At 41.9% G+C, this 18,795-nt stretch overlaps 1 protein-coding gene across 2 annotated transcripts in view; it reads left to right on the forward strand.

Annotated features, from left to right (window-relative positions):
- Positions 1–1,753: 1,753 nt before the first annotated feature.
- Positions 1,754–18,795, forward strand: part of DPY19L2 (dpy-19 like 2) — a 61,115-nt gene continuing 44,073 nt past the window's right edge. Inside the window, exons 1-6 of one of the 2 annotated variants that reach the window (XM_036246896.1) lie at positions 1,754–1,904; positions 4,595–4,619; positions 6,370–6,457; positions 9,039–9,176; positions 13,521–13,641; positions 16,533–16,626. In XM_036246896.1, the coding sequence (XP_036102789.1) occupies positions 1,769–1,904; positions 4,595–4,619; positions 6,370–6,457; positions 9,039–9,176; positions 13,521–13,641; positions 16,533–16,626 (602 nt within the window). In that variant the 5' untranslated portion in view covers positions 1,754–1,768. Of the gene's footprint in view, positions 1,905–4,594; positions 4,620–6,369; positions 6,458–9,038; positions 9,177–13,520; positions 13,642–16,532; positions 16,627–18,795 lie in introns of those variants that run through there. The other variant, XM_036246897.1, reaches the window with a different exon arrangement.

Raw genomic sequence — 18,795 nt, forward strand, 5'->3', positions numbered from 1 at the left:
TTGCAGAAATTTGTAACAAGCCCCCCATAAAATAGAAATGAAGCTGAAAGTCGGGGCTGATCTCTGAGAACTCGGGATCAGTCGCCGGCGGCTGTGCTCTCTAATTGGCTTTCATTTGGCTCTGGTGGTCTCTCGGTTCTCTCGCGCCACAACAGTACTATCTATGCTTTAGGTGCTTTAGCATTTTTCATACGAAGAACTAAACAATAGAGCAGCTAAGTTACTAGCTTCAGTCACGCACTGATATGCCATAGGTGAGTCCTTGTGTAGAAGATATGGACCAGAGCCTAGCATATAGTTAATTCTGTGTGTTTATATCTGACACACACATATATCCTGCTTCTTCATTTAACACCGTATCACGAGCCTTTTCCTATATCATTAAATATTTGTTCAAAATGACCTTAGTTTAGTAATGAATGCATGGGTGCTTTGTCATTTAATCGTTTGCTGTTCAGCTTGTTTCTAGTTTTTAACGAGTGTAAAGAATGGTACAGTGAAAAGAAGTAACACACAATCTGCAGTCTATATTAATGCAAAATACACGGATAAAAGCAATCCAAAATAAGTCATACGTATTTTTATGGTAGATGTGTAAATATTTTTAAGGGGGCACTTTTGAATGTTTAGTTGTAAAAGTATAATGAAAAAATGTCCTCATTAATATGCCTCATACTTTAGCTACCTTTACAAAGCCAGAGTAGAAACTAGTCTCGTGAGTCCAAAGCAACACACTAAAAGCAAAGAGTTCAACGTAGTAAGAAGCTGCTAAGTCACAAGCTTGCCTCACTCATTTAAAATTAAAGTTTCAGTGATTCCATAAGGATTCCTTTTCAAATCAATATTTTAAATTATTTTTGAGTTACACACTACATAGAATATTAAATATATAGAAAAATCTTTACAGTTTACTATTATCAGTACTAATACATTAATAAAGTCCACTTCATCATACTGGCAAAAAAAAAAAAAAAAAAAGAATAGTACAGTGAGCATTCTTATAAAAATATCTTAAATGATAAAAATGACCATATGTGTACTTCCAAGGGCCCAAGGGTAAGAATATACTTTACTCTGTTAGGACACTGAGCGACCCAAAGGCAAATGGGAACTCCAGGAAACAAACAAATTGATTACAAAAGGAAACCTAGGAAGTAGGCGCGGTCCACGTGGGAAGCTGCGCGTGGGATGGTGCGCGTGGGAAGCTGAGCGTGGGTAGCTGCGCGGGGGATGGTGCGCGACGGGCAGTGTACTGAGTGGCTGCGCGTGGGAAGCTGCGCGTGGGAGGCTGCACGTGGGAGGCTGCGCGTGGGAGGCTGCGCGTGGAGCTGCGCGTGTGGACGGCGCCCGAGCGGCGCGGGGCGGCCTGGACCTCACGCTCCGCTCCAGGTGTCTCCGTCGCCTTGACGACCGGGCGGCCCGCAACGGCGGGACGAGTCGTTGAGGCTGCGAGCCCCTGCGGACTCGCCCGACTGGGCTGGGCCCGCGCCGAGAGACCCAGCGGCAGCCGAACAGGGACTATGAGAAGATGGGCGGGCAGAGGAGGAATAAGCCCAAGGAAGCGGCCTCCGAGCCGCCGCACCCTCCCCGCGCCCTGCAGGCCAGGCGGCGGCGCCGGGCCCCCGGGGCCGGGGAGCTGGCGGTGGAGGAGTCCCCGCGGGAGGCGGAGAAGCCGGGGCTGCCCAAGCCCGTAGGCGGCGGGAACCTTCCCGGGGGCGCCCGGCCCTACTCCCCGCGGAGGCCCCGAAAAGTGAAAGCGCAGAGCAGCATGCAGTTGGAAGTGGTCACCAAGACCCTGTTCCTCCAGCGCTTCCAGTTCCTCAGCTCTGTCCTGGAGCAGCTCCGCGACAAGGTGCACCTGCTGCGGAGGCGGCAGCTGTCGGTCCGGGCGACCATCGGCATGGGTGAGCCCGGCAGGCAGGGGGCGCTTGGGTCTGCGGTGGGCCGGCTCTCGGAGGATCCGTTTAACAGGCAAGCCAGCAGCAATAACGACGAGGTGCAGCTCCGGAAAGTCCAGACAAGATCCCCAGCCCCCTTTGTTCTCGTTTTAAAACATTTTCCAGGATGTTCGGGCATGCGATCACCTGGACGTCACCAACAAAATATCACCTTAATCAGGACATCCCTTAATCACAGGTTGTAAAAATGAGAGGTTAGCTCTCCAGGGGCTGGCATTGCTAAGGGTGGAATTAAAGGCGCACGTTTGAGAAGCTGAGTGTGGACAAGAGGAAGGAGAGGTTCTCTTCTGAGCTGGAAGGGAGTAGAAAGCAAGGATTACTGTCTAGGGAAACACTGACGAGTCTGTAAGAGGAGTTTGGGATGATTGTGCCAAATGATCTTTGTTTCAGTAAGTATACAGCTGGGTCACTTTCAGAGGTGAGGTTGGTAGACAGGGTCCAGGGCTCCAGGAGATATGCTCTTTATCACACCTTATGCATTTAGGATATGGACATGATCACATCTTATCATTCTATCAGGTGTGAATGTGGGGAAGGGGTGGGAGTGAGCGACAGAAGAATATTGTGAGGACTTTTGGAAAGCTAGGTGGATTTAGTAGGATATTTTGTTTTAACCTTTTCCTTAAATACAACTTTAAGAGTTTTCACCAGAATATCCAGTTGTCCGGAGAAGAAGAAAGAGGAGACATATGTGGTTGAATAGGACAGTCTCTGTGTATTTTATTTTATTTTTTTATCCTCACCCAAGGACATTTTTTGCATTTATCTTCAGATAGAGCGGGAGGGAGAGAGAGAGAGAGAGAAACATCCACGTGAGAGACTCATCGAGTGGTTGCTGTCCACACAACCCCAACCGGGGCCCGGGATAGACTGCAACCAAGGTACGTGACCTCAGTGGGAACCGAACCCGGGGCTCTCTGGTCTGCGGGCCAATGCTCTAACCATTGAGCAAAACCGGGCAGGGCGGTCTGTGTATTTTAAAGCTAATGAAGCCTTATCTGAGGTCCATCAGTTTCAGTTTGAGAGAGAAGGTACAGGTTTAATTTCAAAGTGGTTCAGTGTATATCATATATTAGTAGAAAAGTTAACGAAAGTAGTAAATATATACTTTTTCTGGAAAGAGCCAGGTAGTAAATATTTTAAACTCCACAGGCCACATACAGTCTCCATTGCCTATTCTTCTTCCTTATTTTTACAGCCTTTAACAACGTAACAACCATTTTTAGCTAGTGGACAGGAACAGATAGTGGGCTGTAGTTTCCTGATCATGGTGTAAAACGAGTAAATCTTCTGAGACATTGTAGGGTGAAGGTCAGGATGGTTAGGAACATGCAAACCTGGAGAAGCATTGGTAGGAGTCTTCAGCATTGCAGTGTTTTATCGTTGTTGTTGACTTTTTGATTAATTTGCACTTATTTTGTTAGCCAATTTGAGTAATTTTTTGAAATTTTAAGAGGTTAATGTTGGAGGTGTGTAAAATGTCTTGCCAAGTATATTTTGGGACAGCTATAACAAATACTATTATACGATCTTGGAGGGGAGGCAGGACATCAGGAATAGCTAAGTAAACTCACTCCTCTGTGATATTAACAAAAATGTTAGAATATTTTCAGATCTTTGGAGATTAACCAAAGGTTTTACAACAACCTGGAGCTTATTTATTTAAAAAAACTGCTGAAATGCCATCCCTTCTCCCCAGCCCCATGATATCCTTGGAAATAAACAGAGTCCCAGCCACCAGAAGGAACAGAGTGTTTGGAGCTCCTCAGAAAGTCCGTCTGCACAGCACAGCGGTGGCAACTTGACCTGCCTGGGAGCTCCCTGATCGCCCTCATTCCTAGGACATTGACATGGGGAGCCAGGGGCCTGGGAGCTCTGGAGGCTCAGTGAGGTTTGAATCGCCCCGAGGCCTAGCAGGTGGGCTGCTGAGGAAGCCGGCCCTGCCTTCCCCGTCTTCTGATGAGCAGGGGGAAAGTGGGCTAGAGCCACTGTGGGCTTGAGTCACTTCTGAAAGGACTGAGCTAATAATTATTGTGTGCGTATGTGATTCTTTAAAAATAATGTAAAGCAACAGAGAATAGTGGTTAATTGTTGACCCGTGCACCAAGAGGTTGCTGGTTCGATTCCCGGTCAGGGCACATGCCCAGGTTGTGGGCCAGACCCCCAGTAGGGGACCATGCAGGAGGCAGCCAAACGATGTTCTGTCTCATTGATGTTTCTGTCTCTCTCTCCCTCTCCCTTCCTCTCTCTCTCTCTGAAAATAAAGAAAAACAAATTTAAAAGAGAGAGAGAGAATGATACTGAAAAATCACAAAAAGGTCCAAATCATTCGTGATTTCATCACTCTTTTGCAAATTACATGAATGAGACATAGCCTTCCAGCTCTTTCCCTTTGCTCCTCATACCCCCCCCCCCCCCCCCCCGCCCCGTCAGAGGTAAGCACACTCGCAATTTGTTTTATGAGTTTCTGGGATTTTTCCTATGTTATGTAGACAGAGGTAGCTACCACCTTGTACCACCTTGCTTGTGTGCATTCTCTAGACATAGGGAACGCATTTGAAATAGCTGTTCTAAGGATATATTACAATTATCGTAATAAAGCAGCTTTTAATGACTTTTTCTTTTTCTTTTTTCAGCTGCCTTTGTGGGAGTTTTGCACTGGTAAGATTAGTTTCAGTTTGCAATAAATAATTCAGTTTGAATTAAAAGTTGCCATCACTGTTTGCATACAGCAAAAAACAACAAAAAACACTTTATCTCTATTTTTTTAGTGTACTCTGCATATTTATTTCATCCAAAAAAAAACCTCCTTTATTTCACAGTAATGACATGTCAGTTGACGTAAGCTTAGAGAGAAGGTTTTAGTCACACCTGTCAACTGGAAATCAGGTAGAAATGAAGATGGAGGCTGCACTGATAATACGAATTAAAGGAGACTTCAGTGAGCGTGTTTTACACAAGTGACCTCTTTGTAAAAATTAGATGTAAAATTACAATATTTTTCATTTCTACCTGAGCTCGGGGATTTGTCTTCTCGGGAAGAATGGGATCTGCCCCATGTCCTGTTGGGACAGTGCTGTTCTGGCCAGGTGGTCTGATGTTAGAACTAAGGCTGTAATGGTAAGATGTGTTTTCTGCAGCTACCGAGACCCTGGCAAATGTCCCGCGTATAAATGAAGGTGAGCGGGAGACAGGGTTGAAGGTGGAATGTTGCTTTTCCCCTGCTTCATTGGACAGCATCTGCTGCGTAAATGACGGAGAGCACAGTTGCTCCCTGTAACTCGACTTGCTCCCCATATATGCCCCCATCTTCATTGCCTACAGCTCTTACCTTCAGTTACATCAGTGGTTCTCAACCTTCCTCATGCCGCGACCCTTTAATACAGTTCCTCAGGTCGTGGTGACCCCCAACCATAAAATGATTTTCGTTGCTACTTCATAACTGTAATTTTGCTACTGTTCTGTCTTAGGCGACCCCTGTGAAAGGGTCTTTGGGGGTCGAACGACCCACAGGTTGAGGACCGCTGGGTTATACTAATACAACATCTTGACGTCCAGTCCTGTGTTCTCGGACCCTGGTTTCTTGTGCGGAATTATCCTGATTTGGAATTGATTTAATATAAAGTAGCTTTATTTAAAATTTTATTCCGAATGCTTTTCATCAGTTACAGAGGCATTTCCCAAACTTGGTACCTAACAAGCACTTGTGAAGTTAGGGAACTGGAACTTAACTGTGTTCTGATTGGGAGGCCTGGAGCTTCCGAGCTCCGGCTGCTTGCGCAAGTTATCCGCTCATCTGTTGATGGACACGTGCTGTGGCACATGTACACAGTGGAACACTATGCAGCTGTAGGAAAGAGAGATCTCTTATCCTTTGAGATGACATGGAGGGACCTGGAGAGGATTATACTAAGAGAAATAAGCCAAGCAGAGAAAGACAAGTATTGTGTGATCTCACTTATTTGTGGAATATAATGAACAAAACAAGGTGATGAACAAAATAGACCCAGAGACATAGAAGGAAGTAGGATGCAGACTGACAAACTTCAGAGAAGGGGGCAGGGGAGATAAACCAAAGAACTTATGCATGTAGGCATAACCAATGGACACAGACAACAATGCTGGGGGAGGGGGCAGGAATGGGAGGAAGGTGTCAATAGGGGAAACAGGAGAAACATCTGCAACCGAAATAAATTAATTAAAGATAAAAATACAAATTCAGTTTTAAAATGAAAAAAAAAAAATAAAGATACACAAGTTAGTAAGCAAACTATAAAGTTATCTGAATACTTACTATAAAAATGTATTCTTTTTCCTCTTTGCAGTTTTGTTACTTTGTTTATAACATATTTTAGGACTTGTTTGAAATGTTCTTATTATAATATGGTGCTTTATTTTTTTTCCCCCCTAGGATACATTTAATAACACTTTTTGAAAATGATCGTCATTTTTCTCACCTCTCATCTTTGGAACGGGAGATGACTTTTCGCACTGAAATGGTTTGGTTCTTTTCTTTGATGCATTAATTTGTAGTTTAATAACATTAAGACTGTAAGGTGGACATTTATGAGGCACTGAAATAAATTTTTGGTGAACTACACTGTTTCTCAAGCTATGATTTAGGTTTATTACTCAAGTAGAAAGTGTTTTAGAATTCTTTTTCTTATCTTATTTTCTCTTCCTCCTTTCTTAATACAGACTTCTCTTTAAGATAAGAAAGATCAATTATAATAGCTGAGGAAGTGGTGAACAAAGAAAATATTTAAGAAGTGATACAGGGTATCAAAGGTTATCAGAGATTGCCTGCTCTTGGGTTAGAGTTGAGAGACCCCATGTTTTACCTGGCCTCCCCTCCCCTCCCCTCCCCTCCCCTCCCCTCCCCTCCCCTCCCCTCCCCTCCCCTCCCCTCCCCTCCTTCCTTCCTTCCTTTTTTGTAGCTCTTGACTTCAATCTCTTTTAAGAGGCAACTTTATAATCTCTAATGATCTTTCCGTTATTTGTATACTTAATCTGTAAAATGCAGATAATTCCGACTGCCATGCACAGGTCACGTGATTATGGTGAGGCTCAAATGGGATAATAAAAGCCAGAACTGCAGAATTTTACAATTAAGAGAGTCCAGGACCATCCTCCAGATTAGGTAGTTAGGGGTTGACTGAGAGCTCAAACTGGACCCCTGATTCTTTTTTTTTTAAATCCTCATCCGAGGACATTTTTCCATTTTTTGTACAGACAGAGTGGGAGGGAGAGAGAGGAAGAGAGAGAGGGAAACATCGATGTGAAAGGGACACATCGAGTAGCTGCCACCCGCACAACCAACCAGGGCCGGGGACAAACTGCAACCGAGGTACATGCCCTTAGCGGGAACTGAACCCGGGTCTCTCCGGACCGCAGGCCGACGCTCTAACCACTGAGCCAAACCAGCCAGGGCTGGACCCCCGATTCTATAGCCACTGCTTTTTTGTTTTGTTTTTAATTGTGGCTCAATTAAAATGAAAATGTAAATTTATATTTAAAAATTTTAAACAGCAAAATTTACATTTCATCTATTTTTATGTGTTGTATAGTTCTGTGGCATTACATACATTCATATCATGCAACCATCACCACCTTCCATCACCAGAACTTTTCTTTTATCCCAAAGAGAAACTGTACCCATTACATCCTAACCCCTCCCCCAGCCCTGGTCACCTCCATTCCGCTTTCTGTCTCCAGGGATTTGCCTGTTCTAGGTCCCTCGGCCCATGCTGTTTACATCTCAGCCTTACAGCCCCAAATGCTTAGAGGAGTTGGCCACACTAGCACCTGAGTGGCATTCAGATTTTTAATATTTTGTAGGTATTACTTTCAAAGAAAGGCTAAAATGTTATTAAACGAAGAGCGTAGCGGTGGCAGAGTGGGCTTGGACGACAGGCCGCTGGGTTCAGGCAGCAGCCCCGTGCTTCCCCGAGTGGCGGCCAGCCGGTCAGCCTGTGCGTGTCGGCGGTCTCACCTGTGGACTGGAGCGAGGCAGGTGTCACTGAAAACGCAGGAGGGAGACAGTGAACACAAACAATGGCTGCTACTCGTAAAAGCGGATTTACAGATCTTCTCTCTGTGCATATTGCCTTGTGCACGTTAGAGATCCTGCCGTGGTTTTGCCTGCTGCCCTCGTTAGCAGAAAGAAAAATCCTTACGTGAATTCATGTTTCACCATGAGGACACGCTCTTTCAGACATCGGCTAGACACAGCTTCGGTCTAGTAGCCGCTGCTGTTGCTTCATCTCTCAAAGATCAAGCGGTTGTATGAGGCCGAACGCGTGTGGAGTTGAAGATTATTTTTAATGTTTTTGGGGGACAGTGTATTGCAAACAGTGTGGCTCTTTATTTGCTTTTAGATTTTTAGAAGGAAAGCAGGAAATTGATGAGGGAAGTAGCATGAAACAACATGCTGTTGTTCGTCCTTGACTTCTTACTGGCCCAATACAGTCGTTAGCTCCCGGGCTGGAGTCCTGCACTAGGCTGACCCCTTCTCAGGACACAGCATTTGGGTCGGGGGCCAGTCAGTGGGCGTCTGGTGGGCACTCACCTTGTGCTGAGCTGCTAGCCTGAGCGCGGAAGTAAGTTAAAGGCATGAAGTTCTGCCTCATGGTGTTTGTGATCACTCTGTTATTCCACAAAGAGCTGGAAGAAAGAAGTGATTTTCTATGTGCAGAGTTGTGAAGGACCGAAGGCATGCTAATGCCAGGATTCATCAGCTCTCAGCCTCTAGGCATCTCGAGTGAGGGTAAGACTAGGCATGGTAGACCTAAAATATATATTGTATATTTATTGTAAGGGGTGATTAGAAAAGCGCCTTAAAAACATTTAGCCATCCCTCCAGGGATTTTTCTAACCTACAGAATTTACAAAAGAATAGTACAGTGAGAGCCTGAAATGTAAGCCTTTTGAGTACAAGAACGTAGCAGCAGCAGCAAGGAGAAATGAGAAAGTCTTATCACTCACCCTTTCCTACAGAAAAACAAAATGTCCTGAAAGGAGTTATAAAAATAATAAATATTTTCAAGTTTTACTTACACTGACAATTTGTGCCTTTTTAAGGGACTTTATTATTCCTACTTCAAGACCATCATTGAAGCCCCTTCGTTCTTGCAAGGACTGTGGATGGTTATGAACGACAGGCTCACTGAGTACCCCCTGGTCATCAACACTGTGAAACGCTTCCATCTTTATCCAGAGGTGAGTACGATTTAGGGCGCATACGTGCAGAGCGATGCTTTTTTATTAGATAAAAATAGTAAGTAAACACAGTGCTGTTACATAAAGGCGATTTAAGGTGTATTGAGTGTACGTGCCCTTAGACGGGGAGCAGAGTATCAGAAGTTCCTCTCCTGAGTTCGTTTTCATTTGCACCTCCCTTATCATTTGTGGGGCTAAGAATATCTTCATGGTTCATAGCCATCTGGATGTATTCTTCTGTCAGTAACCTGTATACATGTTTGTCACCTATTTGATGGTTTTCTTATTCATTTGTTGGCATAATTGATATATTGTAGAGAGTACTCCTTAGTAATACATGCTGACCTGTCTTTCCTCACTCTGGCTGCTTTTGCATCAGCTCTGTTGAGGGATAGCTTATATGTGGTAAAACACACCATTTTGAGCGTACAGTTCTTTGAGTTATGCATTTGACAAATGTGTAAAACTGTATATCCAAACCACAATTGAGTTATAAAACATTGTGCTTCTTTATAGTAACTGTCCTGTCCCCATTGAATTGTCTTGGCACATATTTTGAAAATTGATTGACTGTATTATGCACGGATCTGTTTCTGGATTTTCTATATTCTGTTGTTCTGTATGTCTATATTTATGCCAGTACCACACTGCTTTGATGACTCTAGCTTTATAGTAAATCTTAAAATAAGGTAGTTCTCCAACTGTGTTTTTCCTTTTCAAAGTTAGTTTCTATGTTCGAGTCAGTTTTTCAGTTTCTCCAAAGATCTTATTGAGATTTTTATTGGGATTGCATTGGATTTATACATATATTTAGGAAGAATTGACATCTTAATATTAAACTCTCCAATCCATGATAATGATATAGATCCCTATTTTGTTAATCATTTTTGTCTCAGCAATATTTTGCATTTTTCAGCATACAGTCTTCTAGATGCACCATTTTTACTATTGTAAATAGTATTATTTAAAAATTTTACCCTTCTTTGTTGCTTTTGTATAGAAGCTAAAGTTGATTTTGAAGATTGACCTAACACCTGCATCTTGATGAAGTGACTTAATTATTCTAGTAGATTTTTTGTAGATTTTCTATGAACATGATGAAGTTGTCAGTGAACAAAGGTAGTTGTACTTCTTACTTTCCAATATGTATACCTTAAATTTTTTAAAACAGCTTTATTGAGGTAGAATTGACATGCTGGTCATATATAAAATGTACAATGTGATAACTTTTGACATATGTATCCACCCATGAAAACCTTCGCCACAATCAAGACAAAATTCACAACCATCTCCTCAAGAATTTCCTCATGTTCCATAGTGATGCCTCCATCCTGCCCCTCTCCACTTCACCCCACCCCCAGGAAACCACCAACATGCTTTCTGTCACTATCATCGTTTGCATTTTCTAGAATTTTATATGCATAGTTATAAAATACTCCTTTTTTTTGGTATGGCTTCTTCAGAATAATTACTTTGAGATTAATTCATATTGTTGCAATGTATCATTAGTTTGTTTTCATTGCTTAATATCATTCCATTGTATGGATTTACCACATTTTGTTTATCTATTTACCTTTTGATGGGCATTTAGGTTTATCCAGTTTTGGGCTCTAACAAATAAAGCTGGAGTGAACATTTCTGTATAAAGCATATTTCCAAAGTGGTTGTTCTATTTATAGTACTGCATGAGAGTTTGTTTGCTCTAAATACTCAATTACACTTAGGTCAGTCAGTCAGTCTTTCTAATTTAGAAACTTTAATAGGTGGTATTTCATCATGGTTTCAATTTTATTTCCCTAATGGTTAATGATGTTGCAATTATTTTTTTTGAACAAAGCTGTTATATGTTAGATCAATTAAGAATAATAAAAAAATGTTTATATCTTGTTCTTTCTTTGATGCTCTTTTTTATGTAGATCCAAGTGTCTGATTTGTATCTTTTTCTGTTTCTCTAAAGAACTTCTTTACAAAGTCCCCTAACTTTAGTTTGTGTGAGAAAGTCTTTATTTCTCCTTCACTTTTAAAGGATAACTTCACACAATACGGGATTCTAACTTACTTTTTTTCTCTTCACAATTTAAGTATTTTACTCCACTTTCTTTTTGCTTGAATGATTTACAAGGAGAAGTCATATGTAATTCTTATCTTTACTTGTTTATAATTGAGGTTCCCCTCGCCCCACCCCAACATCTTTCAGAATTTTTTCTTTATCTTTGATTTTCTGTAGTTTGAATATGATATGCTTAGTTTTTTGGCATTATCATGCTTGATGTTCTCTGAGCTACCTGGGTCTGTGGTTGGGTGTCTGATATTAATTTCAGAAAATTCTGAATTGTCATTGTTTCAAACATTTCTTTTGTTCCTTTCAGTATTCCCATTACATGTATGTTACACCTTTTGTTGTTGTTCCAAAGTTCTGGATACCCTGTTCTCTAGCAGTTCTTTTTGGTTCTTTGTTAGAATTTTTCTCTCTGCTTATATTGCCCATCTGTTCTTGGATTCCATTTACTTTATCCATTAGAGCCTTTAGCATATTAATCATAATTGTTCTAAATTTACAACCTGATAATTCCAATATTCCTGCCATATCTAAGTCCAGTTCTGATGCTTGCTCTGTTTTTCAAACTGTGCTTTTGACTTTTAGTATGCCTTGTAATTTTTTCTGAATAGCTGGACATGATGTAATGGGTAAAAAAACCTGCTCTAAATAAGCCTTTAGTTGTGTGGTGGTAGGCGTGGGGGTAGGGGAACCCTTCTGTAACCCCACGACTGGGTCTCGGCCTTGTATGAACCTGTGCCTCTGGATGGTGAACTCACACCTGTTTCTCAGTTTTTCCTTCTCAGGTGCCACAGAATGGCTAGTGTGGGCTGGAGGTTGTATCTCCTTTCTCCTACACGGAGGGCCAGAGGGAACTTGAGTTGGATGTTTCCCTGCCTTGCTGTAGGTTAGGCTCTGATAAAACTCTAGCAGGTTAGGCTCTAATGGAGTAGTTTCTTCTGAGGATAGGCCTCGTGAAGAAGAATGTTCTGGTGTATTTCAAATCGGTCCCTTTTTCACCCCCTCTGTGTGAAGCAGAGGAAATTTTTTTTCTGATACCCAGTGTAAGTATCTAAAGAGCTCTTAGAGGTAAACTCATAAATTGGGGCCTGGGTGGGTGGCTCAGTTGGTTGGAGCATCATCCCATGCATCAAAAAGGTGGTGGGTTTAATTACAGTCAGGACACATACCTAGGTTGTGGCTTCCATCCCTGGTTGGGGCGTGTGCAGGAGACAACCAAATCAATGTCTGTCTGTCTGTCTGTCTGTCTCTCTCTCTCTCTCTCTCTCTCTCTCTCACACACACACACACACACACACACACACACACATCAATGAACATATCCTCAGCTAAGGTTTTTTTTTTCTTCTTCTTTTCTTAAACTTAAACATGTGGGCTGCTGGGTCTCCCTAGTTTTTGACTCTCTTGTTTATGCTGTGCCTCTAGCAATTCAGTTGCAGTGGAGGTTTTCCTATTCTGCTGTGGAGTCCTGCTCCGGGAAGCTCTGATTCTCTGTATTTGCCCGTCAGTCTCTCCAATTGGGAGAGCAGCGGTTTGCCCTCTGACCTCACTTCTCTTACGGATTTAAGAAAAGTTGATTTTTTCAGTTTGTTCAGCCTTTTACTTGTTAGGATGAAACAACTTAAAAGCCTCTTACATGCTGGACTCAGAAACCTTGTATTTCATTTTTATTCAGTTCAATGTAAATTTTTATTTCCCTTGAGCTTTTCTACTTGATCCATGAACTTTTTGTTGTTGTTGTTAATCCTCACCTGAGGATATTTTCCCACTGATTTTTAGATAGAGTGGAAGGGAGGGAGGGGTGAGAGAGAGAAACATCGATGTGAGAGAGACACATTGCTTGCCCCCCACATGACCCCCACCAGGGCGGAGGAGTGAACCTGCAACCCAGGTACATGCCCTTGACCAGAATTGAACCCATAACTCTTTGGTCCATGGGCTGACGCTCTAACCCCTGAGCAAAACCGGCCAGGGCTTAATATATAATTGTAGACTTGATTTTACAGCTACTATGATTTATATTACAGTTGATTATAAGAGTTTATTACAGAGATGCTGATCACAAGAATTTTTATAGATGTTCATTATTCTGTAATACACAACCTTAATTTATAATATGTGTGTGTATAATTTTAAAATGACTATTTCTCTAGTGAAATGATTTAAATAACTTTGGCAAAGTTTATAATATTAAAGGCAACCATCATGAAGTGGTATTTTGGAAAAATTATTATGAAGGTAATATATTCTCCTTCACTGTCTCATTTTGTTTTTCTTTTTCGTAGGTGATTCTAGCCTTCTGGTATCGCACATTAGTGGGGATAATGAATTTCCTTGGGATAGAAACCAAGACCTGCTGGAATGTCACCAGGGTAGAGCCGCTCAATGAAGTTCAAAGCTGTGAAGGCAGGTTGTTGTTCTTCCTAAGATGCAGCTGTGCTGTCACTAATGTTTACGTGAACATCTTACACTGTGGACTTGTTCAAGAATTACTGAAAACTAGCGATTGGTTTTTTAAAAACACTATAACTGATTCACCTAAGAGTGTAGTTAACCTTTGAAGTAATTTTCTGAGAAGGCTATGTAGTTACTAATATGAGTATTAACTTAGAATTGGAGTATTAATATACCCCTGTGTAAGGCAATCCTGACTATAAGTCATTCCTTCCATTTCAGAATAAGAAGCTGCAGAAACATTGTAGGGTAGCCTGAATATATAAATGTAGATTAAACAGTCAGATGTCCACCTGTAATAGTTAATGAAAGAATTTAGTTATAGAAACATATTAAATTAGATATATGATCATAGATGGATCTAGAAGTACGTCCCACTCTTCATATACACCTTCTCCACTGGTGTCCCAGTCAAGGAACCACCTTTGCATCAGCTGACAGTTTTCTAGGACTGTCATTGTTTCCGCTATTTCCGATGTGTGCGGTTGAGCCCTTCCCAGCCCAAGTGTGATGCCCGCCTGGAAGCTGTTACCCCAGGTCACATGTATCTACTTGCATAGCATTTACACAGTTGTCTTTGTTTCTTTCTTTTTTTTTTATCCTCACCCGAGGATATTTTTCCATTTTTTGTTCAGATAGAGTGGGAGGGAGAGAGAGAGAGAGAAACATCGACGTGAAAGGGACACATCGAGTGGCTGCCACCCGCACGACCAACCAGGGCCGGGGACAAGCTGCATCCGAGGTACGTGCCCTTAGCGGGAACTGAACCCGGGTCTCTCTGTACCGCAGGCCGATGCTCCAACCGCTGAGCCAAACCGGCCAGGGCTGTCTTTGTTTCTTCATATTCTCCACCACATGGATGCTGAGTATATTTTATAGATATGTTTTTATAGGCTTGTTCTCAATAACGTTCAACTCTCAGAACATATCCTAAATCTGTATTTCCCTGTTTCCCTTACATTTTTACTGAGCCCTCGGGTGATCTGTATTGCACCTAAAATAGCATTGATAGAGTATATCTGAGACACGATTAGGCTTTTCTTATACAAAATAAAGGAATGGAGAAAATGCCTCATAAAATGAGAGACTCTGTAATGGCTCAGTCAGCTTAGAAAGTGTAGCCTTGCCCTGGCCGCTTTGGCTCAGCGGCTGGAGCCGCGGCCTGCGGACCCGAGTCCTGGGTTCGTTTCCTGCTAGGAGCACGTACCAAAAAAAAAAAAAAGTGTAGCCTTTTCTGCGAGATGGAAACATCGCCTTGTATATGGACATTGATGACACTTATTAAGTTGCTGCTCAGTGATCAGCTCGTGTCAGCCCTTCGGCCCCCCAGATGCACCAGTAAGCACGGCTCCTTGGCCCCTGGAGTTCACATGTAAGAAGGGTGTTAGCGGTTGTAACTGGGGTGGATCTAACCCAGTTTACTCAAAAATGAGTTTGCTCAAGCTGGGAGTCAGGGAAGGTGTTTCACGAGCAGGGACCCGCATGGTAAAAGTCCCCGAGGGAACAGAACTGAAAGAAGGGGACTTCCCGGGCCGAGCTCCAGAGGAAAACGTGGTGCCGGTGCAGGCCTGGCAGCAAGGGTCCAGGGAGAGGGCCGTCACCGGCCAGGGTCCTGCCCTGTATCCACGGGAGAGTGTCAGCGATTTGCATTGTGGAAGCATTGGTTTGGCAGCTCCGCGGGAAGCACTGCTGAGGAGGAACGTGGGCTGGTGGGGCGGGCAGGGGACTGGGTGCCCTCAGCCCGGGGGCAGGACAGCCCCGGGAAGCCCAATGGGTAGGGCCTGGAACCGCCGGGGGAGGGGAAGGAGAGAGAAGCCATCTAACTGTTGGGTTTCCAGCCTAAGTAACTGAGCCCCTTCGAATGGAAAACCATGCCTCAGGTGGCAGTTTGCATTGCGGCCTTAGGTTCGGCCCGAGCCCGCACAGGGCCCAGGGCAGTGACCACCTGCGCGCATGCGCGGCACTCGAAGGGCGCGGTGCTGAAGGAGGACTGGGCGCGGCTGGGTGTAGACCGCAGGGCAGGCGACGGGGTGCGGTGGGCAGCATCGAGGGGGTGCAAAGGAAGGGGTTCCTAGGACAGGCTGGAGAGGACCGGTCCGAGAACGAGAGGGATCTGCAAGGCTGCCTTCAGGTCTCGGCACCATCAAAAACTCTCATAACCAAATAACTTTTAGCATGTCATTTCAGTTTTCCATGTTGTTGGCTTAGCGATTAAAAAATTAATTTCATACCAACTAATCTCATAGATCTGTTCCAAGGATTATGACATGAAGATTATAAAGCACCTAGTAGACTGTGTGTGCTAATATGTTTTATACATGTCTGTATAGTTTTATACATGGGATTTATTATGTATTAAGGTTTTTAAGGTTCTGGCTATACATAATAATGGATCAAATAACTAGATTATATCATATAGGCTAAAGCTGTTCCTTGAGGTCAGGGCCCATATCTTACTCATCCTAGAACCAAGAGAAAGATAATCACTCAATGGATTTTCTCTTATAATTCACCAAGTGAATCTACAGACAGTTTTAGAGACTGAACAATAGCAGCATTTCCTACATAAAGTGAAGCAACAACTAATTATTACTGTATAATAATACTTAAAGCAGGGAAAGTATAAATGTAGCCACAATAATATATAAAATGTGAGTGTAACTGAATACAGCTCATGTGAGGGGGAAGTACTAATGTAACTATTAAATGAGCATCAGTCTGTAAAGTTAATGCTGTCAGTGAATTCATGAGCTTTTGGTTACAGAGCACTGCAATAATTATGTCCAATTACTTTATAGTCGTTTATTCATTAAATACTGAATAATTTTTTTTTTTTTTTAAAGGAGTAGGAGATCCTGCTTGCTTTTATGTTGGTGTGATTTTTATTTTAAATGGAATAATGATGGCATTGTTCTTCGTATATGGTGCGTATCTGAGGTAAGACGATTGTATTGGAAGATTTTTTAGTGGACTTCTAAGGACTGGCTGAAGTTTGTTGATTATATGAAAAGGATAATTAATAAAATTAATTGATTAGTAGTAGGAACATTTGTAGATTTATTTATTTTTCAGAAGCTTATCCAATATCATGTAACCTGAAACTAGAGTTGTCACTAAGATAATATCCTAACGGCCTTCCTTTTATCCTTGTGGGGAATTCTTTTAAAAATTCTGTAACAGATTTTTAATGAAAATACCTCTGAGTCCTATGTAACATTATTATAACTGAAGGGATCTTTGGTTGGTATTAGTAGCAGATAATTTCTTATTTTGGTCTCTGTGTGTGTGAAATTAAGAAAGCAGTAGAAGATATTGTTTAGACTGGTAGCGGACTCATATCCCACAGCCTGGTTTCTTGGTAACAGTCCTACAATTAGTTTGGGGTACTGTTGTGCTCAGTCTCAGGTGATAGGTTGAAGTTAACTATGACAGTCATGTACAGCTGACCCGTAGATTATGCAGGGGTTAGAGGTGCCACCCCCATCCCAAACACACAGTTAAAAATCTACATAAAACTTTTGACTCCCCCCAAAATTTACTATCAATAGCCTGCTGTTGTCCAAAAGCCTTATTTATGAGTAACATAAATAGTTGCTTAATACATACTTTGTGTGTTATATATTACATTGTCTTCATTCTTACAATAAACTAAGCTAGAGAAAAGAACGTAAGGAAGAGAAAATACATTTACTGTATTTGTTGGAAAAAAATCCATGTATAAGTGGACCTGCACAGTTCAAATCTGTATTGTTCAGGGGTCGACTGTTTTCTGCTGTTCACTATCCAGTGAACCTGGGGTTCCCAAATGAGCTAGCTTTTTTAGTGAAAAATGAGGTGACATCAACCTTGGCTACACCAGGAAAGCATTTGCCTTTCTCACAAAAGGATAGATTTCTCTGCCCCCTCTTTGTTTCTTCCTGCTTTTACTTGGATGTGATACCTGGAGCTGCTGCAGTCATCTTGCAGTCATGAGGGAAAGGCCGTAAACAGCACGTATGTCTGCCCTGACATCTTTGCAGTGCTGAACTCATGTCAGTAGACACTTATCTTTTATTTTCTAGTTGAATTATTTAATGAATATCCGTATGTTTAAGCCACTTTTGTTAGATTTTCTGTTTCTTACAGCAGGAGACATTCCTAACTAGATCATCAGCTTCCTTTATGATGAACTCAACATTTAAAGTTAAATGTCTAGATTTAATTTTTAAACAAGTATTTACTGTTTTCATAGGGTTTATGTCTATGTAGAGGTTAATATATATATTCCTTGTTTAGGATGTTTTCGGCATAAGAATACTAGCATAGCATCAATGAAAAATGTATTTAACATTGTACCAGGTATTGTATTCAGCATAGTAAGTCAAGAAAAATTAGTAATAAATATAAGAATTAGGAAACTCAAAGCAACAAATGCCCTTATAAGCAGATCACATGATTTTTCTGGAAAAAAAATCTGTGGGTAAAGTATTAAAATAATAAGAAAATTTATGTTACTGTTAGCAAAAATTAATACACATATATTATAAATCCATACTTTAGCATCAAACAAAAAATGAAATTTTTTCTTTTATCCTCACCCGAGGACATTTTTCCATTTTTTGTTCAGATAGAGTGGGAGGGAGAAAGAGAGAGAGAGAAACATTGATGTGAAAGGGACACATCAAGTGGCTGCCTCCCGCACGACCCAACCAGGGCTGGGGACAAACTGCAACAGAGGTACGTGCCCTTAGTGGGAACCGAACCCGGGTTTCTCTGGACCGCAGGCCAATGCTCTAACTGCTGAGCCAAAGCAGCCAGGGCAAAAAAATGAAAGTTTTAAAGGATGCCATTTAGAATAGCACTGAAAAAAATGAAGTTCTTAAGACTAAATCTAGCAAAAAATATATATGACCTCTTTTGGAAAATTATAAAACTTTATTGAGAGACATTTAGGGATATCTAAATATATGGAGAGACCATATTCATGGATTGGAAGACATAATATTAAAAGGACAAGATTTATTCCAATATATTTATAGATTCAGTGCACTACCAATTTTGTTAACCTTGATAAACTGATCTTAAAATTTTAAGAAATGCAAAGGACCTAAAATAGTCGAGACATTC

The sequence above is a fragment of the Molossus molossus genome, unplaced genomic scaffold (assembly GCF_014108415.1).
Source record: "Molossus molossus isolate mMolMol1 unplaced genomic scaffold, mMolMol1.p scaffold_m16_p_7, whole genome shotgun sequence".
NCBI classification, from domain to species: Eukaryota; Metazoa; Chordata; class Mammalia; order Chiroptera; family Molossidae; genus Molossus; species Molossus molossus.